The following is a 22850-nucleotide window of genomic DNA, read 5'->3' on the forward strand; positions in this document are numbered from 1 at the left end:
TCCTGGGAGCAGGCAGGGACAATCCCTCCATTTTCCTCGGATAATCCTTAGATGTAGACATATCCTGTATTGCAGCAATAACACTTTATTTCTGTTATCTTTCAAGTAAACAAAGGGAGTTTAGAAATCCCATTCACATAGTTGATGATAAATGCCATTGTAATTGTGGTTAAAGGTAATTAAGCGTGCAGAGGGGGTTCTGGTCTTCAGGAAACAGATCACAAAAGATTTTTTAAAAATGATTTATTGATGTACCAGGAAATATCAAATACATTTAACAATCAGATTGCTCAAGTCTTGCAACATTTTTGTCTTCTTTTGTGCATTCCAAGGTGGCAAAGGCACTGGCTACATACTTGCATCAACCTTGCAAATCCAAAAGTCATCTATACGGTACATTTTTACAACCCGCTTCTGTGTATTCCGCAACAGAAAATAAATACTTGTGATGGAGAAGAGCACTGCTTCTGCATAAAGGCAGTGCCACCAAATGTAATATGGCTCCAGTAAGGTGTTAAAATTCATAAGGGTGTTAAAATCTCTAAGGTGTTAAAAAGCAGGTAATATGCCAGCAGTTTTTAAAGATTGGATTGCCACTCCATCATTTCCCATCATTATAATCGCAATGTAGTGCATCCTAGAAAACATCCTCTGCTAGGTATTGAACCTCATCTCTTCTTTTTTCTGCCTGTCTGATGAACTCTGTAACCATTATGAATTATGTTTGCTAAGAACACGTTTAATATAGTATCAATATAATATTATTCATTTTGTGATGGGAAGCTGAAGCAGAAGAGAAAGAGAGAGTAACTTTCAAAAGGCCTCCCATTCTGTTCATGTTGGGAAAGGATCTCTAACAGAACCAGAACCAACCCTTTGTCCACATAACCTTTAATCCAAGATTGGGGATAATTGTGGCCTTTCAGATACAAACCTCATCATCCTGGACTATAGGGCCATGCTTGCTGGGGCTGATGGGAATTGTAGCCAAACAACGTTTGGAGGGGTGAAGTTGTCCATCCCTGCTTTAATTACAATTTAATTAAATGTAAATCAATAGTTATACATTCAAATTATGACAGGATGATGAAGATCATTTGAGATTTCTCTTTTAGTTTCAATGAATATTTCTCTGTGGATATACATGGATGTAAAAGCAGACTAGCTGTAAGAGCAGAGCACAAGCGTAGACCAAGTGAGGAGGAAGCAGCCAGCCATCCTTCCATCATTCCTAAATCCTGCTCTGGTAGAGAGACCCCACCCCACCCACTCACTTACCAATTGCCATCAATGAGGCTATCAGAGGGCAGGATGGCAATAACCAAGCACCTTCCATCATTTCTGGACCCAGTCTCAGCTGAGAATAATTTTGAATTGCATTTGAATTGTGAGTCAGTTGGGAGCCCATTTTTGGCCGACAAGTACGATGAACATAATATTAATAAATAATAAATAAACCTTTCCCCCCACTAATGGAAGAGTATCCTACACCCCAGGACTAAGTGCTGTAGTCCATTTCACTATCTCCCATGGTCAATGTCAGTTGAATGACTCATATATATATATATATCTAGAGCATTAGCTCCCATTCAAGAAGTGTGCCAGAGCAATCCAGTGCCACCTTATTTATACCCTTATTGTAATAATAAATGCTAACTATTGAAGGAAATTGATAAGGAGGTCTGTGGGGGTCTCCGTTAATGTCTACACAGGCACACCTAAAGTATAACTATGTGTACATGTGGTGTTTAATTTGGAACACGGCCTTTGTCCTATAGCACTTTTCAGTGCTTTATCTGAAATCAAGATTACATTTTTGTTCGCTCTATAGAGCAGTTTGGGTGCTAGCTGTTTGGGTGCTAAAAGATAGGAAATAGCTTTAAGCAAAAGGGGGTATGTCTCCAAAGTATTGTGAGACAGGAAACAAACATACTCCTTTTACAAATAATGAACACAATCAGTGTCTATGGGCAGTGTCTCTCCCAACTGAAACCAAATTGGCTGATATAATTTGTATCATACATTCTGTAAAACCTTGATGTATAAATCATGCAGTGTGGTGTTGCCTTCATTTATCCACAATGGAAAGGGACTGTTATATACTCCTCCACCCCCAGGCAGTAGAAATTAGATATATCTTCCTTAATTTTTTTGAAATGAAAATCAATGCAGTGTCTAACGTTACACCCAGGCAAACCCTACTCATGCTCTTCATAATCTTCAGTTCTGGCCAGTCCCAAACTTGCAAGTCTCAGAACATCTACGTTCTTGGATCGTGCAGAGAGCCACAATGCCTGTCTGGTAGGAAGAATAATAATTTTATTATCCACACCCCAGAGCACTTTTTTTTTTTGTCCAAAGGGAAGCAATTGTCATGAGCTTGTTTTGTCTTTGGTTCTCAAGACAATGAGAGAATCATAGAATCATAGAATCGTACAGTTGGAAGGGGCCTATAAGGCCATCGAGTCCAACCCCCTGCTCAATGCAGGAATCCACCTTAAAGCATCCCTGACAGATGATTGTACAGTTGCCCCTTGAATGCCTCTAATGTGGAAGAACCCATGACCTCCCTAGGTAACTGGTTCCATTGTCATACTGCTCTAACAGTCTGGAAGTTTTTCCTGATGTCCAGCCGGAATCCGGCTTCCTGTAACTTGAGCCCATTATTCCATGTCCTGCACTCTGGGAGGATCGAGAAGAGATCCTGGCCCTCCTCTGTGTGACAACCTTTTAAGTATTTGAAGTATCCCCTCAATCTTCTCTTCTGCAGACTAAACATGCCCATTTCTTTCAGTCTCTCCTCATAAGGCTTTTTTCCAGACCCGTGATTTATTTATTTATTTAATTAATTAATTAATTACATTTATATACCGCTCCACAACCGAAGCTCTCTGGGTGGATCACAAAAGCTAAAAACAATAAACATTAAAAATATACAAAATTTAAAAACCATCAGAGACATAAAAACAACAGTATAAAAAAATCGTCCTCATTGCCTTCCTCTGATCATGCTCCAGCTTGTCTGCATCCTTCTTGAAGTGTGGTGCCCAAAGTAAGTTCTATGGTCATCATTATTGGGTGGAATTGTAAGGTCTACATCTATGTTTCCTTTAACACTCCTTTTCTCCCCTTGGATTCTTCAGTACTGCCAGCAAAAAAGCTTGAACTGTCTCCCCACCAACAAAACAAAACAAATCTGAAGAGAAGAGCAATTTATTGAAGAGCGATTGCAAACCATGGGGGAAAACCTGAAGCAGTAACATCACAAGCTCCCAGGGCTGAATCTTACACAAAGTAAAAGGGATGAGTCCAAGAAAGGAAAGAACTATGGAACTCAAGCCAAATGGGGAAAACACTTGTGGAACAACCTGGTGACTTTCCTTCCCACAATCCATCTCAACAGCATTTGCCAGCAGAAGAGGGGAAACTCGTGGCACCATGACCTTGACTCAGGGTGTGTTAAGCAAGATGGATAGAGAGGGAGGGGAGAAAGTTGCAATGGGATGCCTTCCCAATGGCAAATTAAAACCATCTCTAGGAACCTCTCTTGGCAGGGAACATGGCACTCCATGTCCTGTACTGTTCGAGCATGTTGTTAGTGTCACATCCATGGGAAATAGTGATAGCAGATGATTAAATATTGTCTAACTACAGAGAGTAGTTGGTTAATATCTCAGCATTTCTGCTGCCCAATATTAACATTTCTTTCCTATGCTAGATATAATTGGCTATATGATTTTGCTGCATCATAAAAAAAAATGTGATGAGGCTGAGCAATCTGTTTTCTTCCTTTCATTCCTCAGATTCTCTTTACCATGAAGATGCCAATCTACATATATAACTACTACTCAGTCTGCAGATCTCCGATAATCAGCTTTTCTGTGGTAAAGAATGCCTTTCTTCCACGCCCGGCGCAACCTGGGCTTGGGGAAGCTATTGCGGGGGGGGGGGGGAGAGACGAGGCATGGAGGCACGCCATAGACAGCCTCCCTGTGGCACCAGGGAGGTTAGGAAGTTTTGGGATAAGATTTTTCAAGAAACAGGAAAAATTACCAATCAAAAGATTTGCAAAACACCAGAGTTAGCTTTATTGAATCTATTTGTTAAAGTAATTAATTGGATTTTTGTTGACAGCTGCGAAGCAATTAATAGCAAGTAACAGCTCAGATGTTGACAGTGTCTATGTTGAAAAAGAAAAATTGCAATAACTGAAAAGCTCACACAGAAGTTAATAGTACATAGAAGAATAAAGAAAAGAGAATATATACATATATATATATATATGGAAAAGAATAGAACAGAATAACTTTGGCAGAAGTTTATAGAAATTTGTGGGACTCATGAAAAGAAGAATATATATAAATAAATGAAATAGGAAAAATTAATATACCATTCTGGAATAGAAAAAGAAAATGAAAGATGGCAGAAGATATTTTTTTTTAAAAAAAAATTGACTAAACTTCGGGAGGGAATAGGAGGGATTTTGAATTAGTATTAAGGCATTTTGTTTTTGTTTTCACTGTATGCTTTTTTTTTTTTTTTGAAAACTCAATAAAATTATTTTTTAAATAATCCAGGCTGCTTTTAAGTATAAAACCTTCTCACCTCTTGGTGCTAGATTTACACCTATGGAGCTTTCTATGGATGTCCCAGGGACCAACAGGGTGGACAAATCTCCCTCCTGGTATACAGACACTTTTGTCCCATCTTAATCCGCCTCTAGGCAGTGATTCTTGGGGTCATGATTGTTCTTCAAGTGTGCACGTTCTTTAGTCGCATTCATATTTTTACTTGAATAACACATCTGCTACTCTGGTGTCTACCAGTGGGATGAAGTTTAGACCACTGGCAGTTCTCAGGCCCATACCCCAGAAGGTTCCACTAATCTAGGTGTTCTGCTGGCTATGTTCTGCCAATGGAGTGGTGAGGAAATAGGGTATTCTGGAGTGTGTCTGCTAAGCCCCCTTGTTTCTCCTAATATGTCCCAGGAAGTGGTGTGACTCTATCCCATCGTTGAGGCTGGTGCAAGTAATTCCTCTCATTGCAGTCATTCTGAAGAAAAAGAGAATGCTGTCCTCACCTTCCTCCCTGCCCCTAGAGAAATGGTAGGCACAGGATATAGCAGTTGCTCCAGCAGCAATGCCTCCCACCCTGCCCCAACATCACCATAGAACATATCATAAGAAGAGGCATATGCTAGATCAGACTCAGCATCCATCTAGTCCAATATTCTGTTTGCACAGTGGCCAAACAGCTGCCCATGGGAAACCCACAAGCAGGACACGGACACTCACACACGTGGACTCATGAGGCCCTGGCAAGTGCTCAGCAGCCCCCCTCCATGTGCCAAAATCACACACTTTCCCTTCCTGTGTCAATGGCAGCCACTATTGATGCAACAAGGTGAATTGCACCATTTTGGGAGACTCCATAAATTGCGCCCTCCCTCCCTACATCAGTGGCAGCCTTAAAGGTCCCATTGATGCAAGGGTAAAGGTGCAAATGCTCCATTCACACCTTTACCTTGCATCAATGGGGACTTTAAGGCTGCCATTGGCATGGGTCGGAGGGGGGAGAAATTAACTGACTAAGCTCACTGACATCTGTGTAAAGGCTTTTATTCCTTTGGAAGCTAGGAAAATGTTAAGTAAAGAGAAAGGGAACACTGAGAATGGGAGATGATAAGGCATGGAAGAATTATCTGCTCACGGTAGGGAAAGGATGCGTCAATATGGCAGCTAAATGGGTGAGATGGAGGGGAAAAGGAGATACGGAGAAGAGGAAAACCTAATGAGTACAGCCCCTTTGCTGACAGAAGGCATCTGTCAGTGGAACAGGGAAAAGGGCATTTTGGCCATTCTTCCTCTCACTCCAGCCCTCTGTGCCCCACAGTCTACTCCAGAGAGCCAGGGTACCTTCTAGAGGAGATTTTATACTGTTGTTTTTATACTGTTTTTTATGTTTTTTAAAATTTTGTATACTTTTAATGTTTACTATTTTTAATTGTTGTAAACTGCCCAGAGAGCTTCGGCTGTGGGGCGGTATATAAATGTAATAAAATAAATAAATAATAAATAAATTTGGGGACATAGGGGGCTGTAGGGGAAGGAAATTTCCTCCCTTCCAGTTCTGCTGACAGATGCCTTCCTCTAGCTGAGGGACAGTAGTTGGATACCATCCAATGTGTTTTGCAATGAGAGTTTCTGGTCCTGAGCCCACAGATGCGGAAAGATGTAAATCAGTGCAGACTAAAATAATGCAGGTCAAGAGCGGGAATGTTTTAGTAAAGTGCAATTTCATTCCAGCATGAAGTACACTTCGGCACACTTGAGTACGATGTAATAATGGAAACCTGCAGTAATCTCATACTGCTGTGATAACAAGATTTTCCTACTCTTATCGTCAAGGACGTATAACTTCAAATCACTCCCAGGAGTCTAGAAATGAAAAAAAGCCAATGGCCCAAAGAGGTTGGATTTAAAAAGCAGAACATCTGATGTTGGTCTAGCATTGAATAAACAGCACTTTTCTGCTAGATGCCCTGGGCACTGCATCAACAGTGCCAACAGGAGGACTACATTCAGGTTCTCCTTCCTGTTGGAGGAAAATCTCTTGGGCAGATTGGTACTTTGTAACTCTCAAGACCAGGGCCTTGGGGGCACAGTAGCATTTCACTTGGTTGCTGCATTGTTCCCTTAAATCTTACCCTTCTTTCCAGTTTACTTCCTGTTTGACTTTCAGGTTCAGTCAAATTATAATTACCATGACTGCTGGGTCTCTATGCATTTCTTGGGAATTGCTTGAAAGTAGTAAGAATGCAGAAATTACAGCTTCCTCTTAATTATTCTTGTTGCTTACATTGTACATGTTTAAAATTGCTCATTAATGGAAAAGTAATAATCAGCCTATAACTGTTCCTCAGTGGTATGCAGGATATGGGATTTAGCCCCTTGACTGAACAAATGTGTGTGTCTGATGGACAAACACATTTGGACTCATGTATTGGTAGATGGTTTATGTTTATTTCTTAAGCCTTTTTCACAGGCCTTTTTGGAAGGGCTTAATTTTTATACACATTTTGCATTATTTGTTCTCTGAAGATCTTTCATAATTAATAACAGTTTGGTTTACAATTATGCTTCCTGGGATTCTGTAGTTTTACATTCTTATTTTGTTTGGTTTACTTGTATTATATTTTATATAATTACTTTAATTAATACGGGGGTTTGGCTGTGCTGCCTCTGAGCCACACTGTGCCAAAATCTTCAATACTGTGAATTGCCTTGTAGCATCCTTTCCATCATCAGCTCTGACTTTTATGTCCTTCCTTCCCGACAGATGTAAAAGGTGGTTGCCTTAAACAACCTGGTGGCTGGTATAGTTACAACCCTTCAACCTTAAAGTTTAATGGATGCATTTCAACAGCTATTATGACTGATGTCAGAAATGTAGTAAAAAACATGGGGAAGCAAGAGGCAAAGCAAGAGATGAATCATTTGCTAACTTTACTAACTTTTTCAGCTTAGTTTTTTTTTTTTTTACTCATTGGTTTCAAGAATGGATTAAATATAGCTGATCTAAAATTGCTTTTAAATTATTTAAAGATAAACTTGAAAATGCAAGTCTCCAAATAGTTACATATTTAAAAATGAAAATCTAAAGTTGTTGATGTAAACTGAATGAAAAACACTTTGAAATATATAAACAATAAAACATTACTCTGGTTGGAAGCAATTAGCAAAGTTAGAAAAAAAAATAAAAATAAGAGAAGAGCCTGACCTTAGCAGCAAAGTAAATTGTGAAAAGAAAAGGTCCAGAATTATTTAATTTGCCTATTTATTTTATGCAAACAGCCTTGCTTATAAAGGGCCAGGTTATACTGTTATGTTATGCCCATCCCTCTTTACTGAGCAGAAGTTCCAGAGGCACGGTGCTTAGACAAGTTTGGTGTCCTTTGGAAGAAGGTCACTGGAAGTTTATTGGCATTTTGTAATATTTACCAAAAAAAAGTAAATTTTATTCACAAATATACAGGTTGAGCATAAGTGGAGGCACACAGATTAAACCAACAGCTAGCTGAAGTTGCCTGTACTCACAGTAGATCTTTAAGGAGACAGATGGTAAAATCCAACATATGTTTTACTTAGGCCAGATCTACACAAAGCAGGATATGACACCTTGAAAGCAATTTGAAAATGGTATATGGAATATGTCTTGGGCCCCAACAGTTGTCAATACTGGCCTAATCTACACCAAGCGGGATATTGCACTATGAAAGCAGTATATAAAAGGCAGGAGCCACATCAAGAGGAATATAGCACCATGAAAGCGGCATATGGTATGTATCAATGGGCCCCAACAGTTGTCAGTGCACTTCAGTAGTGCTTTAAAGCAGTAATGTGGCTCCTGCCTTTTATATCCCACTCTCATATTGCAATATCCTGCTTGGTGTATAAACTGTTATAAAACATTGGTGTAGATCCTGCCTTAGAGTAAACCCATTGAAATCAATGTAATTCAAGTTAGTCATTACTAACTTAAGTCCCATTCATTTCAATGGGTTTACTCTAAGTAGGACATACATTGGATTTTATTGAGAGAGCAACACAAAATGTTCTCCCCACTTATACTGGGCGGGGAGATCCTCAGTTGTCTCTTTCTCTGATTCACATCTCAAACAGCAGTCTTCTTTTTGTTTCCTTTTACACAAAGATATCAACAACATTAACTGGGATTGGGGTGTAGGGAGAAAGGCATGCCCCCTTATTCAGAACATTCTCCAAAATGGTCCTATTTCAAGAAGCAATTGGGCTATTTAGTTCCATTAGCAACATCTCATCCGTATCATGAGCAGGTTTTCCCATTAACCTTTTGACCAATTCTTATTCTCATCACAGTACCATAAGCAGAATAACTAACATGTCATTGAGAAAAATCCTGCCTAGGTTTTACTTGATTATGATCAAAGCAGGCATTACTTTAAATCTGTGTCTAGCAACTACCTCTCTTCCTCTCTCTCCTTTTACAGTATTACTCTAAAATAGGTGCAAAGCCTCCAATTTCGATGAGGACCCTAGCATAGGGTAGCTTTTAAGATCCAGATCAGCAACCCCCTGGACCTATTCTAGAGTGAAAATGAAAAAAAGACACAGTTACAAGTCTAGACACAGATTTAAAATAATGTCTGTTTTGATCCTGTATGGACATTTGGGGAGCAGTGAGTCCTATAAAGTGAACAATGGATTTCGCCCTGCCTTGTAGGAGTGCCCATAGCTGACAGACAAAGGCTTCCATTTTACTCATGTTAAGATGAGTGACAGCTCAGAAATAAAGAAGCACTGCTCATATGTAAGTATTCAGCTGGATTGTTTTGTTTTGTTTTTCTAGTACCTGTCAGCTATGCCTTTATAATCCATTCCCTTTCCAGTAATTTGGAGCCTTGTCGACAATATAATTTATTGAGTGATTTGTAACAAAGTCCAGATCTGTTTGGGACTCATTCTCTTGGTCTGATGTTTTGTGTGAACCTAATCTAGCCAATAGGTCTTCTCAGAGTTGTGTTTCATTAAGCAAAATGTGATTGATGATCTCTGCTGATAGGCAGGTAAGGTCTTACTTAATATTTTATCTTTTGTCCCAGTAAGAACCATGAAGATACAAAGCAGGGCCTTTTCCATTGTGACCGCCATCTTCTGATGCTCCTTACCAATGAAGCTTCAACTCGCACCCTCCCTGCGTTGTTTTTACTGTCATCTAAACACTTTTTTAAAAAATTATCTGTGCCATTGATCTCTGTTGGGTTTGAATTTGACCAGTCCTGCCCGGTTCCTGCCATGATACAGTTTTGATCTTTATTGTGGCTTAAGTTTTGTTTTATATGATATTGCTTTCGTGAATGTCACTTTCAGCACTTTTGCTTTGTTGGAAAATGTGTTGCAGAAACTTTATGAATAAATTGAAAAGTCCAGACCACTACTTTATCCATAAGACTCAGTTATCACGAACTTTCCACAAGCAGAACAACCAACACATGATCTCTTCTTCTGAAAAGATGAGAGTCCCAAACTCTGAAGATCCTTGAATTACATCTGCTGCATTGCACATTAAAAACAATGCAAGAAAATTAGCCACACAGAGATAATCTTCATTGCTTGTTCCTTGTGAGTTCCTTCACTACAAAAAAAAATCTCTCAAAAATTAATACTCCTCCCCAAATGCAAATACACTTGACCAGCCCCTAATAGAGTAAAAAAAAAGAAGAAGAAAAAGAGCATCATTTGTTTACCTTTGCACCTGCTAAAGGCACTGGAGCCCCACCTCTCTGGGAACTTGTGAAACAATCTGGGAACTGAGCCAAGATCCACACTTCTGCTATATAAGAGTCATCCAAAGACAGATGCCTCCTCAGAAGCCTGTCGTTCGGTACATGCTGCCGAACACCAGCCAAGATGGGGACAGGCAGGGGGGCACAGATACCACTGCGGATATCAATGCTAGTGATCGCCTTAACACACCTCAAAGGTAGGGAACTTTAACAGTGTTTCATTTCCTGTGCCTGCAGCTGATGCCTGACTTCTCTAAGGTCTGAGTGGCTTCACGGTGGGTTTGTTTGCTTTGCCTCATTAAATCTAATCAGGACTTCAAGTACACTTGCCCTGTGTTTTCTTATCACGCCAAAGTTTTATTGTTCACGTTTTATTGCCATAGTGCCCAAAAGAAGTAGTTTTGGGCACTGGTCAATGAAGTAGACTCAATATAAAAAATGTTGAAAATTGGCTCCATCTTTTTTATGTTCCAACCTTTCTTCTTTTCTTTGGGTTGGTAAATGTTACCAACATGATGGGCTAATAAGGACTAAGTGGTGTGTTTCTTGTGATACCTGTATTGTTATGCCCATGGCTAAGCTCATGCTGACTTCAATGCACTGGAATTCCAGCTGAAGTTCAGTTGCATTTGTAATCATCAGCCATGCAAGTAGAGGCACCAGAATAGGAGCTTTATCCCAGTTGGATTCAGTTCTGAAAGGAATCAAAGTATTCCAAAAGAAGGGACACACCTACCAGGGAGCTAAGTGAAGTTTGATGATGATGATGATGATGATGATGATGATGATGATAGATGGAAATATGAGACAATAATTTGAAGCAAAGGCCTTAAAATGGAGGCACCCATACACATAAATCTTCCTTCCCCTTATTAGCATCCCTCACAGAGATCCATTTCAAGAGGACTTAGAACACTTGATGCATTTAGATTTGCTAGCCACAGCCTACAGCAAAGGTGGACTGAAGTTGCAAGCATTGAAATAGCACAAACCACAGCTATTAAAAAACTGAACCAAACCAGACCCAGAGCTGATTATTTCCAAGTAATGCATCTATAGTTTGTTCCTTGGTAAATCTCCCCCCTGCCGCCTTCCACACTCTGAACAATTGCAAATGCCTATTGAAACTGAATAGTTTCCACCTATAAATACGGTCTGTTTTCATCAGTAAATATGATGAACGGTATTTCACCACCAAACAGTTGATGTAGGCTACATGGAATGCACTACATTGCCTTCATTAAGATATTATCTCCTGCCTGTTCATATTGGAGAAATAGCATTGAATCCAGTGCTGTAACAACATGATTTACATTAAGTGTACATGTAAAAAGTAATGAAGTCCTCCAAGAGGGACAAGACAAGGGAAATGACAGAAGTTGATTCTGTTTTGATTAATATGATTCTGTTTAAACATAACAACAAAGCTTCAGAGTGGTATTAAATAGATGTACAAACAGCTATTAATTTTTAACCTTTTCATTTGCTGGCAATTTATCCAGGACTTTGTAAGATGTAATGATCCAGTAATGACTTGGTAAGATGTAATATTCAGTTCCCATCAGATTCTCCTTCCATTGCCTTCGGGTGGTGATTGATAGATAGCTCATTGAAAATGTCAACCCAGGATGCAGCAGCAGTGAAAAGGCAACTTCTGTCTTAGGGTTTATTAAGAAATGGATTGGAAATAAAATGACTAGCATCATAACATTTTAAAGTAAGTTGACAGTTACATAAATACTGCACAGTTCTGGCCACCTCATTTCAAGAACTGGAAGGAGGGGGGCAGAAAAAAGCAACCAAAATGATCAATGTGTTGGAGCACCTCCCATATGAGCAAAGGCTACAGCAATTGAGGCTTTTCTAGTTTAGGGAGGAAAAGGTGACTAAAGAGTGAAGAACGGGCAAAGTTGATAAAATTATGAATTATGTGGAGAAGGGCGACAGAGATAAAATGTCTACCTCTCTCAGGAATGAAATTAATTGGCCACAGATTCAGGACAGACAAAAGAAAGTTCTTCATCTTCACACAACCCATAAATAAGGAACCTGATGCCATAAGATGAAAGGATGGTCACTGCCTTAGGATGCTTTAAAAGAGGACTAAAAGACAATGTAGAAGAGAAGTCTACATGGAGGTTTAATTAGGCTGTCATACTGCCACCTCTCAAAACCTGTTGTTATCATCAATGTTTTAGGTAGCCTAACAAATTTGCAAACTGCTACTGACACTATGCTTCCTCCTGTAACTTCTTTGAGGGCCAGCCCAGTTGACTCATCTTTAATCTAGCAATACTGTATATAGGGCCAATGAAGCACAGGTATGAAGTAATACATTACTGATGTATGTGCATGTAATACCCATGATTCTTCCACTTCAAGAAAGGGTTGGAGGGATCACAGAAATATGGGACGCTCTGTGAGTTGGATCCAGACTTAGGCCTTAGCTAGACCTAAGGTTTATCCCGCAATCGTCCTGGGGTCGTCCCTGCCTGCTCCTGGGATATCCTGTGTGTCATTTACATGAACAGGGATGCCCCCGGGACGATTGCGGGATTAACCTTAGGTCTAGCTAAGGCCTCTGTCATAGATCGAATGGACCCCTTAAAATTAATGGGATTTTAACTTAGTTATGACTAAGTTAGGTCCCATAGATTTCAAGCTGTCTACACTACTTTTGACTAAATCTGGATCCATCCTTTTATATTTGTACGCTTGTACACCCACAAGATATACAACTACTTTCAGGGTGTACGAACAGGCCTTGTTGCTCCACCACATCTAAAGTATTATCACTGGATTGCAAATTGTGTGAACTGGACCTGAAAGTTAAAACAAACAAACAAACACACCACCAATATTATCAGTAATAGCTGGGGGAAAGTCAGTAGTGCAACATGTGCATTACATGTAAAAAGTCCCAGGTACAATCCCTGGTATACCCAGTTAGATCTAGACAAATCTCTAGTAGAAGAGCAGTGAACCACTTTTTCTCAGAGCAGTACATCTGTATTATGAGTCCAGTGGAGTGAATTCTCTAATTCAATAGATCAAGTGCCTATTTACAAATGGGAGAACCACGTAGTCCTCCTAGCATGAGATCAAATTGGACTGGTATGCCTAGCCTGCCCATATGCTACTTCACACATCTGAAGAGCAGGATGGAGCCTTTTTAAATAATTTGGAATACCCTCCACAGAGAATTTCCCCATGCCCCTTCCCTTTTGGACAGCAACCAAAAATAATTTTATTTATGTGTGCTTTTGAAGGAGAAAGGAGATAAAAATGGTTCCAGCAATTTGCTTCGTGCTTTGAAATCTTTATCTGAATCTGATATTTCATTAATTGTATGTGTTTTTTGTTGGCTGCCTTAGGTATTATTTAATGGATAGACTCAGGGGCATAAACTATGTGGGGCGGGGCTCAATCCTCCTCCAGGATTTCCAAGAGGTTGGGGGGCAATGCCCAACCAGGTAATATCAGCAAGCTCACAGCCTGGCTGGCAGATTCCTCAGTCAGTATAGTTCTGTGTTTGGGGGTCAGTCTAAATGACCTCCAAACAACCCTGCTTCCTCCTCAACTGCACAGCGGATGTCTTTGCAAGACAAAAGCCGCTCTCTTTTTATCTCAGGTTCAGGCTTCCCCAGATTCATTTCCTCCTACCCCCCTCAGGCCTTGTAGGACAAAAGGTTACCCATTTAGCAATTACAGTGGCGGGGGACAGGAATCCTTAATCTCTTTACTCAGAGACACTGAGTTATAAGGGCTCCCTGGAGGTAATTTAGACTGATCCCCAAACACATAACACTATATTCAGCAGGTTCTTAGGAGGCACACTACTGTGTGTTTCTTTATGAAGAAACAATGGAGGGAGAAGAATTGCTCTTGACTAATGAGTCAAAAGCATATTACATGTCAGACATTTTCAGACAAAGCACAGGAATAGGGTCCTGAGGGTATGTGATATTATTCTACTGGGTCAGGAGAAATAAAGTTTGAAAAACACTGGTATATTGTATAGGACTATGGGTGATAGGGTAGTGTGTAAACCATCATAATATTATAATTAAAATGTAATATTTTTGTTGAGTAGTTGTTATTTTAATATGTGGCTTTAAAACTCTAGGTTCCATTGTTGATGAAGGATCGTTTCCAGAAATAGAAATATATACATAAATGTAAACAAAGAAGACTAGCCCTCTTTTCCAAAGTTAGACCCATGCCCCGCCCCTGAAAAAATGAGAAATCTATGCTCCTAAATAGGCTGGAAAAACATTTTAATTAAGAAATAATAGTCTTGGTAACAGTTCACTGAATTGTCACAGATAGACAACTTAATGAAGTCCATAAGCATTCTTGCTTGCTTGCTCTTTTAACTGTTGCTACAGTCCAAGCCCAATATGAAGATTCGAAGTCCCAGTACATGGACCAGCAACAACAATATGAGGACCAGCAATCCCAGTACCAGCATTATGATCAACAGTATGAAGACTATCTGTCTGTGCAGCCGACACATGATGGTAGGTGTTTGTAATAATATTTGGGCACGGGCTGGTGGGGTTGTTGAGGGATTAGGCTGCACCATGTCCAATTTCAACCAAGCTTTCTGGGAGAAGAGCAGAATTGATGGCCTGGCAGGAGCATGTGGGCACTGTCTCTTTCTCTTATTGAGGAGGGAGGGGAATCAGCAGCCAGTGGGCATAGCAGCCAGCAGTGTCTCTCTCATTGAAATGGGCAGCAGCATGTGGGCAGAGAACATGCAGGCTGAGAGAGGAAGAGCAATGACAGGCAGGCAGCACCATAGCTATTACAGGGCTTTTCTTACAGCCAGTGTCCTAGTGGTGGCCTTGCACCAAAAGAGGTAGAGCTACTAGAATCATAGAGTTTGGAAGCAACCTCAAAGGTCTCCAATATCCTGCTAATGCAGGAAATCCACTATTGCAGCACACCCCAAAAGTGGCCACTCAGGCCCTGCTTACAAATTAACAAAAGAGAGTCCACCATTTTTTGAGGCAGCCTGTTTAAATGTCAAACAGCTTGTGCCATCAGGACATACTTCCTAATGTTTAGTCAAAATCCCCTTACTTGTAGTTTCAACCTATTGGTTTGGGTCCTATGTTCGGGAGCAATGGAGAACATATTTGCTCCATTGTTTCTTTTCCAGGCGAACAGGAGGTGGGCACAGGAATGTTGGCAGCACCCCAGATATAACCGGGCAAAAAGTGTCAGACTCTGCCAATGCTGGGCACAGTTTGGGAGGCAAACTGGCAAGCTGGAGCTGGACAGAAGAATAGCAGGGACTGGCATGACACCTTAGCTACAGCAAGGCTTCTCTCTTTGTGCCCAATGTTTGCTGGATAATGCCAGTCGCTTGCTTGCTTTCCTTTTCATAGATTTGCATCCCAGCCTCATGGCTGGTAGCTGTGAAGCAATAGCGAAACTAAAATTAATGTTTGTTTACTTCCTATTTAGTTTTAGAACAGTAACTAATTGCACATGCTGCCTCTGTACTTTTCTATTTCAAAGTGAAAGCTGAGCCTTCCACGTTACTAACTTGGTTACCCACGAAAAACATGCAGGGCAATACGAATGGATTCTCAGATTGTGTGCAGTGGATGAATTCTGCTTGCATTGAGATTATGTTCATTTTCATCAGTTAAGGAATACACAAACACTAACACACTGTGCCGGTATCTAATCTAGAACTATGTTTGCGTAAAATAGGTGTACAAATATAATCTGAGTGAACATGGGTGTACAAGTGGTACACCCATGATAGTGAGTATTATAGTACATAGCCTTTTGTTCTTGTGTGCTAATTCCATTCCTCCCAAAGGGCTGCAGAAGTTTCTGCATCTCCACTTAGTAATTTTATCACTATGAATTCTTGTGGTCCTAAATTAGATAAAGCTATCTACATTGCCTGCAGACAATATTACTGTCCCTTCTACAATAAATTGTATAACATCTGTTTAGTTTATTTGCGCCAAATCCCTGCATCTCTTTAGCTAAAGTAAGAGCAACAGTTTTGGGAGAATGACAGGAAAAGGTCAAAGAAATTTTGAAAAGAACTGGGCATGATTCAGCCAAGGTCAAATACTTTTAAAGTCCCATTGAATTCAATAGAAGAGAATTAAACATATGCTGGATCTCACCCTCAGTTACCAGTTTTCATCACTTAGTGAAATTTACAGCCAGAATAATCTACCCTAGGGTTCTCTCTTGCTTTAAGACTTAATATGATACTAATTAGGTTTCACAGTCTAGGTTAAGTATGAAATGTTAATATATAAGTAAGGAATTTTCAGATAAATTTCTTTGGCATATATTATGCAAAGGATGCTCAAAATGGTCCTTGAAATAAGCTACAGTATACGTATCATATAATTCACTATTTGTCGGAGCTGTGAAGAATTGAAACCAGTTATATACTCTTCCAGAGTATATAGAGGCATTTTTTAAAAAAATCTTCTGCTGAACATCCTTATCAGAGCTCCTTTGCAGAAAACACAAGAAACAGGGAGTTGTTTTGGAACCTACAGAGAGTTTGATGCTCCGTGTAGTAGACGTCCTTTCATGGGATTGGCATCTCAGTCCTAGGGATTAGCCACAAAAACATGGGTGGCAACTGGAGCCAATTAGACTTGTAAGATGCTCTGTAAGGGTGGGTGGGGAAAATACTGTTCTCTCCACCTTCCTGGATGGTGTGGGGTTCCATGTGTTGTACAGGGTAGGCACTGCTGTAAGGAAAGCTGAAAGCAGTTCCTGCATCAGGGCTAGCTCAGAGTCAGAATCCATGACGCAAGAAGATGAGGAGCATCACCAGACAAGCATTTTATCACACATTCTTTAGATGATGACATCTGCCTCCCGCATGCCTCCCACTCCTTTTAATCTGACTTTTTTAAAACAAACAAACAAAAAACAACCCAGAATGTGCCATGATCTCCTGCTGTATGCAGGAAAAGTGGCATGATTAAAAACAGCCCCTGAATGGGCCATGTGGTCTTTGTTTACTTCCTCTTTCCTCTCTGACCAGAAAGAGAAAGTAATGAAGGACAAAAGTGGGGGCGGAGAAGTGACGGTAAGGAAAAGTGATTCCCCCCCCCCCGTGATGACGCTTGAGGTCTCCTTCCCTCACTCTACATTCAGTGAGCTTCAGTGCAGCAACACAAGACTACCATGCTATGTTCTTTGCCATGCCCTAGGCAAGATACATTCCATCCCAAACTCTTTCCATGCACTTTCAGCAATGAGGTATTCTGAAAATGTTATGACATTTTGTAAACCACTGAAACCCTAATATATTGTTCCACTTCCATTTAAAATTGAGATCCAAATGTAGTGAAAGGGTTTAATCTCTCTCGTTTTGCTAGGGTTTTGCGTGAGGCCCTTGCATTAAGTAAAGGGAAACAAATTAATGATCAACGTGACTGCTTTTAACTGGGAGAGGCTGGTATCAGATTCAAGTTGTGCTCTGTGTGAGACATACCTCATTACCTAAGAAAAGTTGGCATCATATTGGCAATTTTGATAATATAAGTTCTGTTTACTACCAGTTTGGACACTTCTGACATTTCATTCCTGGTGAAAGTGATAGTGTGACATCAATAAGCTTCCCCATTATTATTTTTTATTAAAAGATGTTTTATCTGCAGTTCAGTGCCAACCTATTTGGGAATAAATGTACTTCCAAGTAAATACACAGAGGGTGGGGCTGCTAATATCACAAAAGGTTGCTATCATTACTGGTGCTTTCCAGATTACATTTCTAGCCACTGAATCTTCTGATGACTTAGCTCACTAGAAAAACATGTGGAATGGCCCTGGAACTTTCATTTTAAAATCACACCGTCCAGTGTGCCAAAAGTGAGAAGAGAAAAGTACAGCAGTATTGAGCACCAAAGGTGTCTTAGCATTAGGACTCCAATCATGAATGAGGTTTGGAGAACTGACTTTCACCCTTTTATTATTACACTGCAGATATATTTCTTTCAGTAGCTATAATAGTATTTCCTCCCTTCAGTTTTTTCCACATTAGCTCCTCCAAGCCCTGTGACCACCCTCTCTACACTGAGAACAACTCTGGCTGTCAAAGGTAAGTTGACCCAAGTTCAGATTTATGAATCTTAGACTGTAATCTTCATATCAGTGACTTGAGTTTAGTCCCATTCACTTCAATGTGTCTTCAGCAAGTGTACTACAGAAAGGAAGATTGAGGGACTGAAATCTGAAGCATTTAGCATTAGCTAGAAAAGGGGAGAAACACAAGAGAAAGGAAGCTATTGGTTGGTACAGCGATCAAGTAAGGGAATATTATATGGCCATATTTTGAAAGAACGTAGATGTAGAACAGGGATGCACGCATTTTTCAATCACAAGGATTGCATTGGGTGTCCTCTGAGATGGGATAGGGCACACACCCACATGCACATATATATTTGCATACAACTCATTTGCAACATACAAGTTACATACACACACACACCTCACTCACTCAAATCAAACTCTAGCCCAAAAGAATGTCAGAAGTCTTGATCAGATAAAACCAACCATCCTCCCAGAAATCACAGTTTTCAAACATCCCAGCCATCCAGGAATCTTGGCTCCTACTTCTTCTCTCTCAAATCCATTCTCTTGCTAGAATATCTTGACATCGCATACTCAGTTGCCTCGATTTCTCTCAAGGTGGGTAGAAGAGAGAGAGGAAATAATACTCTCAGAACAGGTTCTTTGGTTCCTGCCGAAGAAGCCTTGTTCCTACAGTATCCTGGGAAACATGCGTGAGGCTTCAAACACTACTCCCTAGATGCTCCAGGGTTGCTTTAGGAATGAGGCTTCTATGGCAGGTACCGTAGAGTCCATTCCTAGAATAAGTTTCCTTCTTTTCATGGGAACCCACCAAACAGGGCTTGAGAGTGGGTGCACTTTTTGCACCCCTGATTTAGTAGACCAGTTGGGACTGTGATTCTTAGATGTATGGCTTTGGGGAGAACCTCACAGATTGCTTTGAATCTCCAGCTGGAAACCCTGCTCACAATGGGAGAGTGTGTAGCACATGGGGCAACTTCCACTTCAAGACCTTTGATGGAGACATCTACCATTTCCCTGGACTCTGCAACTATGTCTTTGCATCCAACTGCAAATCCACCTTTGAAGACTTCAACATCCAGATAAGGCGCTCTGAGATTCAGAATGCTACTGTTATTGGTCATGTGATCATGAAACTTGATGGCTCGGTCATTGAACTGACTCCAAACACCGTTGTTGTCAATGGTGAACCGTAAGTTCAGTCTCTTTATGAACGATCTTATTCCTGTTATTTTACTGCTACAAATTCCAGTTACATTGGGGACCAGAAAAGAGGGTGCCCTGAAAGATGTTGTTCTTAGAAAGTTAAGGTGGATATTTGTGAATGAGAGGTGTTCTGTTTGTCATCTCCACCATCACTTGCAATTTGTTTTATTTCCAGTGAACAGTTGCCTTACAGCCATTCAGGAATGCTGATTGAGAGAAGGTCAGGTTATGTGTATGTTGCTGCCAAGTTAGGCGTGCTGTTAATGTGGAACCAAGAGGATGCCCTTCTGGTAAGAATCAATTCCAGATATTGCAAGAAACTCATAGTGTGATTTTGTTGAATCAAACCATGGTTAACATTAACTGCATTTTGGAGTTACGATACAGTAAACTCTGTGATTAATTGAAATCAGAAGCAAACTCCTCCTTGTGGTTACCACACTATAAGGGAAAGACTGTTTGACTAAAGCTCATTTTGACTTGTTCTCATCATGCTAAGCTTGACATGCTAAACTCAACATCATGCTAAACCATAGTCATTTTGACATGGAAATTCAATGAGAATTTCAAAACTGGAGAGGATACAAAATCCTACTATCAGCCATTAGAAATCAGCCGAAAGGTAAATATTTGGCTCATGTCTACAGTTAAGCGGTTAACCTGCAAAATTCACCAATCTCATGCAAAACCTACTATCAAGTCTCATTTTCATTTGTGATACCTTTTATAGTTTTACTATAGTTAAATAGTGCTTTTTCTATCTTGTTTTAGCTGGAACTGAATAAGAAATACGCTAATCAAACCTGTGGTCTTTGTGGAGACTTTAACGGAATCCCAACATACAATGAATTCATTTCAAACAGTAAGTAACAAAAACAACACAGGCAGTTCTGTTTTTATTGCCTTTAAAAGTGAGAGGCTTATCAGTTCATTTGTAAAACAACAATGTTTATTTTGGCAAACACTCGGGTGAATGACTGTTGATTTTGAGAGCTGTGTATTATTTTAAAAAGATCAAGATTTGTCTGTTGAACTGATCTCTAGCAAATGTAGGGTGTCCAGAGGGAAAGGAGGACAGGGCTCCTGTATCTTTAACAGTTGTATAAAAAAGGGAATTTCTGAAAGTGTCATTTGTATGCATGCATAAATTCCCACTTCATCACAACAGCTAAAACTGAAGGAGCTATACTAAAGTGACCAGATACAAAAGAGAGCAGTTTTCCCCTGCCCACCTGTTTTTGTCACAAAATTTCCCCTCCCAAGGGAATCTTTAAAAAAGAAAAGAAAAAGACTCATTGATTTCTTTAGACAAAAGTAAAGAAAAATAGCAGGCTGCATTACACCAGTGAATTTTGCCCTTCTCTGGTATAAAGCTAATAAACTTGTGGCTTGTTCCATCCCAGATTTGTGTGCTGGCTTTTCCCCATCTGCTCTTGCTCCATGCACAATTTTAGTATGGCTGCTTTGAAAATAATGCTGTGCAATGTTTACTGCAGACATCCAGCTGAATCCTGTGCAATTTGGAAACATGCAAAAGATGGATGGACCCACAGAGCAATGCCAAGATCCTCTCCCTTCTTCCGCAAGCAATTGCAGCCATGAGTTTGTAAGGATCTTCCATTATTTTGTACTTTCTTTTTAAGGGAAATGTGTTCCTTTTCCTTCCCTTCCCTCTATGTTCAGAGAATGCAGAAGAAAAATGAATTCTTGGAAATAAATGCGAATTTATACATATTATTGGTGAAAATCAGTCGCAGTTCAATAACTAACCAATGCTTTATAAAGCCTAACATTTTAACACTGTTCATTTCCTGCTTCCAGAGTACTATCTGCCACACCATATTGACTGGCAAAGCATTTATGAGCTGCAACGCACTCGTTGACGTGCAAGATTATATTGATGCTTGCATACAAGATCTGTGCAACTGTGATAAATCTGTGATGGAAGTCTGCATTTGTGACACCTTTGCTGAATACTCCAGGCAATGTGCCCATGCTGGTGGAGAGCCACTTGAATGGAGAACTCCAAGTCTGTGTGGTAAGGACCTCTCTGAAAGGGACTTACTTCTCTCTGAGAAATCCTTGGCACCAAACCTGAGGAATTAGACAGGCCCTCATAGGCCATCTAATCCACACACCAGCTCGCTGCAGGAAATCCAGAGCTAGAGTATCTGTAACAGAAGACCCCCCCCCCCCAGCAAGGAGAACCTTCACCCCCTTGTAATTCGTTCCATTCAACTGAAATCTACTTTTTTATAAAACCCATTCAATGTAGTCCTTCCCTCTAGGACAGAAGAGAACAAGCCATTACCTTCTTACATATGACAGCCCTTCAGGTATTTGAAGAGTGCCATCACTCTTGAAGAGTGCCACTACCTCATCCCCACCCCTAATCATACTCAGTTCATTCAACCTTTTCTCAAACAACTTGTTTTCCATGCTCCTGCTGCATGAAATGTTGCAGAGGACCAGAACATGGATCACCAATGGTTAAACTTCTGTGCAATTTTCACCTCAGGAAAATAGCAACACCCTGGTATATCGGGGCTATCTAACATCACATAATTCATTTCTGCTTTCAGCCAAGTCATGTCCTTTCAACATGCAGTACCAAGAATGTGGATCCCCCTGCTCTGATACTTGTACCAATTCTGAAAGGTCCCAGCTCTGCGAAGAACACTGTATGGATGGCTGCTTCTGTCCCCCAGGTAGGTCAACATCAATGTCCTTTATTAGATTGATTGATTGGTTTGTTTGTTTGTTTGTTTGTTTGTTTGTTTACTAAATTTGTACATTGCCCAATTGCCCAATGCTCTAAGGGTGATTTACAATCATAAAACCAAACAACAACAATAATACAATAAAAATATCAAAATAATAATTAAACATTAAAAATGTTTTTTTTAAAAAAGCATTTAGAAGCCAGTAGTAAAATTAATAAAGCAATAGATTAAAGGTTAAATGCCTGCTTAAAGAGAAAGGCCTTAACCTGGTATCTAAGTGTTTTTAAAAAGCCTTCCATCGAAAGCAGTTTCCTCAGTCTTAAATGGGGACGTCTTAATTGGTGTTACTCAACCTCTCTTGATAAAAGTTAGGGTTGCTCATGAAATTTGCCTTGAGTGAATTTCTCCCCAGATTGTGCAGAAGGAAAAAGTAATTCAAAGAAAGATTTTTTGTTTCTCCTATGTTTTCTTAAATTGATTTCATTCTGTCATCCCTATACACTCAC

The 22850-nt window shown here is 40.1% G+C and overlaps 1 protein-coding gene across 1 annotated transcript in view; it reads left to right on the forward strand.

Moving 5' to 3' along the window:
- Nucleotides 1-10448: 10448 nt before the first annotated feature.
- Nucleotides 10449-22850, forward strand: part of LOC134393382 (mucin-5AC-like) — a 68968-nt gene continuing 56566 nt past the window's right edge. The window contains exons 1-9 of the mRNA XM_063118409.1: nucleotides 10449-10521; nucleotides 14713-14844; nucleotides 18366-18422; nucleotides 19346-19607; nucleotides 19797-19911; nucleotides 20393-20483; nucleotides 21118-21227; nucleotides 21443-21659; nucleotides 22204-22329. Coding sequence (XP_062974479.1) covers nucleotides 10449-10521; nucleotides 14713-14844; nucleotides 18366-18422; nucleotides 19346-19607; nucleotides 19797-19911; nucleotides 20393-20483; nucleotides 21118-21227; nucleotides 21443-21659; nucleotides 22204-22329 — 1183 coding nt within the window. The remainder of the gene's footprint in view (nucleotides 10522-14712; nucleotides 14845-18365; nucleotides 18423-19345; nucleotides 19608-19796; nucleotides 19912-20392; nucleotides 20484-21117; nucleotides 21228-21442; nucleotides 21660-22203; nucleotides 22330-22850) is intronic.

Source organism: Elgaria multicarinata, chromosome 2 (genome assembly GCF_023053635.1).
Source record: "Elgaria multicarinata webbii isolate HBS135686 ecotype San Diego chromosome 2, rElgMul1.1.pri, whole genome shotgun sequence".
In the NCBI taxonomy this organism is placed as follows: Eukaryota; Metazoa; Chordata; class Lepidosauria; order Squamata; family Anguidae; genus Elgaria; species Elgaria multicarinata.